Here is a 7,500-nt window from a genome sequence, read left to right as displayed (position 1 = left end):
TCGCTCACCTTATGAATATGAAAGTGTAAATATCTCCTACGACGTCAATGACGCACTCACGGTAACTGTGGGAGACTGGGTCCTCAGCGAATATCAGAAAGTTACAGAACACAACCAGGTATGCCGTGGCTAGTCTGGAGTAAGGATGGCGGAACAAGTATCTGCTGGGACGAGGCTCGGGACGAGTTGCTTCTTCCTCGTAGCGTTTTTTATCCGCTGCGGGCTAAAGTTGAATGTTAAACTTTGCTCTTGTGCCTTCACACGCATACTTGTCAAAAATAAGGACTGACACTATTTGCCGCTTTACTGAGCTACGACATTATTATCTCTTTCAGTTCACAACCAAGTAAACTGGCCTAAAATGCCACTTAAGAGTCTAAGAGACATTTGAATAGCCTAGGTCCGGTTCCAGCTGCGTCTGACCCAAGTGTTACAGAAATCGCACAATTAAGAGAAAGTAAATATTACATGCTTTTGCAAAGAAGCATGGAAAACTTTGAAGTTAATGCAAGGTCCAGTGCAAGTGTCATCGTGACTCGGGTACGAGGGTTCTTTAGTTCTTTGTTTATTTTATTTAAACACGGTAAAATCCATCAGGAGTATAAAAGGGAGGGAACGCCTCCACAAGCCCATTGCAAAGTAGAAAAAGGGATAACCAATCACCATCCCAGCCGTTGTGATCTAGCTCACCATCTGGCTCGATTTTCAGTTAATTTTGTCTAATTATTTTCTTCAGATTTACCTTTTATTTGCATAAAATTTAAACGTTAACAATACAAATGTATCACTGATATCGACTAAATAACGTTGTTGTCTTCCTTTTCCTTTACATAAACCATATTACAGTGCCCCATGTTATGCAATTAAAAATGTTTTGATCGCTTTTCCCCTTCGATATTTACAAAATGATTAATCAATTTGTGCAACGTAATCCACACGTTAATGTAATGCTATTCCGTTATTAACTACTGCAGCTCGATTTGCAAGAGTACTTGAAATTTTCGCGATGTGTAATCAATATATGAAGTGCAGAATCTAAACATTTTATCTTTGTTGTTCGCCGAGTTTTTAGTGAAACATTTTAACAAATACTTATCACCCATATCGAGATCCAAATTAAACATGATCGTTAAAGGAAATTAAAGGTACTGATCCAAAAGAAAAATGCCCGTATAAAATCTAGAACTGATTCTCCGTGTATTGATTTTTGTCCTGGCACAGAAATCGACCCAGGAATTTTTGTTTTGTAGCAATGAAATCCTGCCGCTAACCGTCGTATTATTTTCTACTCACCCAATATTTTTTGCCAAGTTCGTGAAGTTTCTGCAATTCACGAAGTTCCCTCGATGTAAGGGCAGAGAGCTGACTCGGATATACTTTTGTATCCATTTTATCTTCAACTTTTTTAAAACTTGAAATAATGAAGGTTATTTTACCATATTCGTCCTTAAATTTCTATGGTAACGAATAATACGAGTTACTTTCGACACTATTTTTAGTTCCGTAAAGGAAATTTCCACAAAGAATGTAGAGTTACCCTCGCGTGAAATCAACCGCATTTATGAAAAACAATTTTGGACAACCAATGACACAAACGCATTTAAACTCTGTTAATTATTAATTTAAGAAGATTTTTGGTAATGGCTTGTGTATGAATCGTTGAACACTTTACATTAATGAGGTTTTGTGGCTTTATTCCTACTTCCTATGCATTTTAAATTGAGAACTTGGGAAAAACACCCAGAGAATCTTTACGAAATAATGTTCGTCACAGATTTAAATTTGAAGAAAAATACACTTTTGAGATTTGGGAATTTATCAACTTCCGTATCGGTGGTATAAAAACTGCTGTCTTAGACATGACGAAGGTCCACCACTTAATTATATAAGAATTCCGACATCCAAGCAAAAGATCCGAACAAATCAAAGTAGTGTTAGTTTTCAAAGACTTCTGATTTGCTTTCCCTGTCGGGTGGGAAATCCAAACAATAATTAACCCGGCGACGTGCCGCCCAAACTGAAGCTAAGCTTCCAGTCGAAAACCACACCAGGTTTTAGGTAAGTCTTTACTCATTGTTATGTTGTGGTGTTTTCTTTGTTGTGACGTTTTCATCGCATTACTTAATCCTACAGCGAGGGGTGAAAACATGACTGATTAAAGGCGTTATTATCCTTTAACCTCTAATACCAAAAAACAAGTTCTCCTATCTTGTCCCAGTACTTTTCTTATAAAAGTGCCGGGGAGAAGTTATTAAAATATCATATCTTTAATTATCGTGGCTTCAAAGGGTTGAACATGCATTGATATTGCAAGGAGAAATTGATGCTGATCACTGTTAGGGCTTAAAGCGTTAATAAGAAGTAAACATTTCTTCAGAGCAGTGCAGTCTTTGCAACAATGAATGTATCGTTCCTGTTCTCGTACAGAGCTGTAAGTGATGATAATTTTCTACTGTGGGAAATTGTATTGCTTTTTCTTTCTGCCATGATTGTTAATGTTAATATACGTGCATATTGTAACTCCGTCTGTACACCCATAAAGAGTTAGCAAAAGAAAAAAAAAAAACGTTCAAGGTATAAATGGCAAGAGGAAAAGACAACTCCGGATCCGGTAACGAGCTTTTAATTTGAATTTTACATCATGGCTTGGTGATTACAAAATTGTTTTATGTAAAAACACAACCAACTTATTTCATTTTCGCCTATTTGATTAATCTCATATTTTCTTCATTTTCTTAAACAAATGTACCTTGAAATAATGAGTTAAATTGGTTGTTTTATTGTTGCTTTTATGTTCTTGGGGTATGGGTACTCACCAGTCTTCTATTCTGTGTGTAATCTGCCAAAATTCGTCAACTAACTCTTTCTGAAAATGTCCCAACTGCCCCCTTTCGTTGAATACCCTCAATGCGTTGCCCCTTTCTCTCCTTTTGTGGCTGCGAAATGTTCTCCAACGGTAACAGAAAATTTTCAAAATTATTGCCTATTTCGAGTGATGGTTTAGAACGTTCGATTAAGTTCGATTGGGTTCGGAAATCGAACGCAATCGGACTCTCACACAATTTTTTTGGTTCGATCGTGTTCGATTGCCGAACTCAATCGAACCCAATCATTCAATTAAGTTCGATTACCGAACAGTTCGAGTAGTTTCGTCGGGTTAACATCGGTTTCTTGTCGCTATCCAAGAGGACTGGTTACATAGGTCGAGCAACCGCAAGACAAGACTTCAACTCGAATCACAGAGGTAAGAAGTGAGCTCGTTATACATGCTGAACCACTTGTGCCGGTTTGACACTAAATCAAAATCTACAATATGCTGACAATTTAAATATTTTGATGAAAAATCTTATGATATCACGCTAATCTTTACTTCCGTCACGATGTCGACTATTACCAACAAACCCAAACTGATTTGTATCTTATTTGGTTCTGAAGTGCGGTACTGATGCCCTCTTATGTGGAGTGTCATGCGTGACGCCCCAGCTGGTGTGACATTTATTGCTGGACCGCTGGACACCAGGGACGAGTTGCATAAAACTTAACGGCGGGCGTAAATGCTATCGTCAGACGTTAAAATACTGAATGTGACTGGGTTGAAGGTCTGGGGTTAGCAGTTATGCCCGACGTTAAATTTTATGCAACTCATCCCTGGTCCGCCCAGCCATGTAACCACGCTCGCAGCCTCGAGCATCGCGTCGCTTAACACAGCCTTGTATCTAGCCTTGTCATTAAAAGTTCTGTTGTTTAGTTCTTGAACTAGCTGTGATATTATTCGCACAACAAACACGAGATCGGGGCTTTTAACAGTCTACTTGACCCCGGGGGCGGAGAAATTAGCAGTGTTTTAACACCGGGCCAATGTTAAATTCCCCGCTATGTCCCGGGGTCCGGGGGGCCGGGGTTTTAATTGACTGATGCATTACAGATCACAGTGTGTTTCCCACTCGCTCGGTGCTCACATGTACCAGAAGTAACTAATCGATGATCAATGACATCAAATCGATGGGTAATCAATGGGTAATCAACTGATTAGTCATTGATTATTGGCGATGATCAGTGGGTAATCGATGACTAATCGATGAAAAAAAAATTTTGTGGCCTATCGATTACTCATCGATGTCATTGATTATTCATTGATGCTAATGATTACTCATTGATTATCTATTGATTATACATATTATTATGCTGCACGTCTATTTATTACGATTTTCCGGCTTTTTATCACAACTGAGTTTCCTGTTATAAATCTTTACGTGAATGGTTCGCGACGATATTGATAGACAAAAATGAATTGTACACGCAAGATTAAACGGGGAAGTAACTGAATTCATAGGAATCCAAGAGTCGTCTCTAGTATATTACAATGTATCACTGATGTATAGGCCATCTATGCATGCGATATGAGAAAAACGAAACGGCATGCATATCATCATAATGATTTGATGGACGGTAAAATTAACGAAAAGGAAATGTTCAGAAGGTAGAGCTGTCTGTTTCACTCCCCTGGCTATCAGAGTCTGGAAAATATACGTGTAAATTTTAAGCAAGTTTTCCTGCCAGGTAAAAGTTGTTTCGATCTGCAAATGTAAATATGAAATTGTTTTTATTTCCTTATTTGGTATGGTTTGTGTAGCCATGCCACGGGATTATATCGATGACTAGTCGATGTCATCATGACTAATCAATACAATCAGTGACTAATCGATGCAATCAATGCCTAATCGATGACTGAAAATTTTTGGGGCCTATCGATTATTCATCGATTACTCATTGGCAATAATCAATGACTAATCAACTGATTACCCATCGATTAACCATTGATTACTCATTGATTTCATTGATGTCATTGATGTCATCGATTAGTTACTTCCGGCATGTAGTAACTTTTTAAAAGTTATTGAATTTGATCTTGCGAAATCTGTCGGGCGGTAACAAAAACCAGTTATTCAATGTATTTTAATCAACTTTATTAAAAAAAAAATATACGTGGACTGATTTCCGACATGTTTATGTACACGTGAAGGTGACGTCTGGCACCTGCATTTCTACTGTGTACAGGAGATCCGGCAACGAAAAGTATCCAGAGCAGTTTACTTGTTGTCGTGATAGTTTCAGATCGGTATTGTGTAACACCAGTAATTTAGGTTTCTTGATTCCGGTCTAGGGTTGACAGTTTCGAGTAATTTAATTAACAGCTGATTAGCAAGTTGAAGCCATTTCCTTTATATGTCAACATAGCTCACCGAAGTAGACAATAGTAATATTTTCAGACGATAGAATCAAGCAGCGTTGTCTAGGTTTGTAGGGAGTGCCGCGCGTCGGTACAAAAACTCACTTAGAACGAGACGCGAGAGACGTAAGAGGAAAAATCTGGAATCTGTGAAAAATAAAATTGTTGAAGTTTGTGAAGAACTGGCCTGCGACTTTTGGCATTCGCAACAAGTAAGTCGTCTGGCCTCTAGCCTGCGTAGCAGTCGTTTCCGTTTCCTTCAAGCCAAGCAGGGCAAGCGCGAGGGCATTGAGCAAAAAGAAGCAAAAAAAATTAGGAGCGGGGGGGAGGGGCGGGGAAGGAAAGGAAACGCCTGCCGCTGAGCCCAGACATTTTACCGAACTTCGCTCCCTTGGGGCCTACACTGTCACGTCAAATGTCACATGAGAAACAATCATTTTTAACTTCTGGTACATCTCAGCGAAAACAGAATCGTAGCGGGCAACTTGTTTACTTCAAGTTGCAGTATTTTAGAAGATTTTCTCGAACTTTACGTCGCTCGAACAGAGCGTAGATAAAATTACCCAAGACAAATTTTACTTATGTTTTAGAATATCAACTCATTTGCTTACAGCTGGAATTACAGACAAAATGAGCTTGTCCCACATGGCTAAAATACTTCCTCGCGTTTCCAGGATAAATTTGTATTTTGCGTAGCGTGGAATACAAAGTAAAATATTGAGAACTTCCTTTTCAGACCGTGCTTAGAACTGAAATTTTCCTGCAAAGTATTTACTTGAGGCCTCCTCAATCTATTTATGATTACAGAGTTTAAATAAATATTTCTTTGTTCGTACGCGAAACAAGCTTTCAGACCAGCCAATTTTGCTTTTCGTGTCTTTGAGACCGCCGACAGCCAGAACAAATTTTCTTATATTTTTAAAAATTTCGGTGGGATTTCGAAAAACGAATGACACCATGTTTGTTGAGATGATAATACCTACCGACAAACCAAAGCGCAATGAAAACTATATTTTGAGCGCGACCGAGAATTTTGATTTGCTTGATGTTAATAGACATTCGCTCTTAAAGCAGTCCTCAGCTCCAGTTTCAACTGAATTAACGTATCTCCCTGCGAAAGTAGTTTAGTCGTTTCTAAAGCAAAGCAAACTCGAACTCGAGAGAGTTCTTTTCCGCCTCGGCCATATTTTCGTCTTTGATAAACGGTTAACCGGATGTCGTTCTGGTCTATGAGTTTGATTGACAGACGATTGGCCAATGGTAATACATCATTGCCTCCCGTTCGCTGACGAACGGCGTTCGGTATTAAAAATGTCTGGGCTCAGCGGCAGGCGTTTCCTTTCCTTCCCCGCCCCTCCCCCCTGCTCCTACTTTTTTTGCTCTTTTTTTGCCCAAATCAAAAATCAAAATTCTCCGCCCCTCCCCCCTGCTCCTACTTTTTTGCTTCTTTTTGCCCAATGCCCTTGCGCGCTTACCTCGCTTGGCTTGAAGGAAACGGAAACGACTGCTACGCAGGCTATGTGGCCTCATGCATCTAAACGTTCTTTATGACCTTCCTCATAGTTCGCCGTTACTGATTACGTTTTGTTTACTCATAGACTAAAAAGAGACAACTGTTTTCGAGGTGTGAATTTTTTTATTCGTCTGTGCCCTATGTCTACAATGTCTACCGACAACGCCCACCTATTTGTACTTCAAACGCATTGGTTAATACGTGCAATCAATCGACGATAAGTAGAACTATGATCAGGAAATTAACAATTCAGTTGTTATGAAAACTTTGTAACAACGAGTTGCAATTTATTAATCTACGTACATAATAATGTTAGACTAAACGTCCAGTACCCAGTCACTAAAGCTTGGCAAACACCGTGAGTCCTCTTTAGTTTATTGAGAGTCCTGTGTACCCATCAGGATCTGCGCTGAAGTAGCTGCAAAGGACTTGTTAATCAGATCACTCATTACTTCAGCTGTGACACCATTGAAGTTGGAGTAGTAGTCAGTCAGATCATCATTGAAGAACTGTACGACTGTTTTGGTCATGATAAGCCCAACTTGAATGGGAAAACCAGGAATAGGCTCTCTAGACTTCGCTTCTACGAACAGCGGGTTTCCACTGTATGCATCGGTAATCACATCACGAAGCTGCTTTTCATTCTTAATGATCAACCCCTGCCAGCTTTCGCCCTTGCTGTTCTTCACCTCAGTGTTGACTATGACTTTCCCCATTGGAAAAGTGGCGGGAATGAGTGTTCGCAGGGCCGTACCTT

At 39.4% G+C, this 7,500-nt stretch overlaps 2 protein-coding genes across 2 annotated transcripts in view; both read right to left on the bottom strand.

Annotated features, from left to right (window-relative positions):
• Window positions 1–1,576, bottom strand: part of LOC146483576 (uncharacterized) — a 16,824-nt gene extending 15,248 nt beyond the window's left edge. Inside the window, exons 1-2 of the mRNA XM_085105748.1 lie at window positions 1,294–1,576; window positions 9–223 (exon numbers count right to left, since the gene is read on the bottom strand). Coding sequence (XP_084961874.1) covers window positions 9–223; window positions 1,294–1,389 — 311 coding nt within the window. The 5' untranslated portion in view covers window positions 1,390–1,576. The remainder of the gene's footprint in view (window positions 1–8; window positions 224–1,293) is intronic.
• A 5,270-nt stretch (window positions 1,577–6,846) lies between these two features.
• LOC146483575 (uncharacterized) overlaps window positions 6,847–7,500 on the bottom strand; it is an 871-nt gene continuing 217 nt past the window's right edge. Inside the window, exon 1 of the mRNA XM_085105538.1 lies at window positions 6,847–7,500. This exon is cut by the window's right edge and continues 217 nt beyond it. Within this exon, the coding sequence (XP_084961664.1) occupies window positions 7,118–7,500 (383 nt within the window). The 3' untranslated portion in view covers window positions 6,847–7,117.

This window comes from Pavona decussata, unplaced genomic scaffold, assembly GCF_977016875.1.
Source record: "Pavona decussata unplaced genomic scaffold, jaPavDecu1.1 SCAFFOLD_38, whole genome shotgun sequence".
Taxonomy (NCBI): domain Eukaryota; kingdom Metazoa; phylum Cnidaria; class Anthozoa; order Scleractinia; family Agariciidae; genus Pavona; species Pavona decussata.
This window is presented reverse-complemented; position numbering and strand designations above follow the sequence as displayed.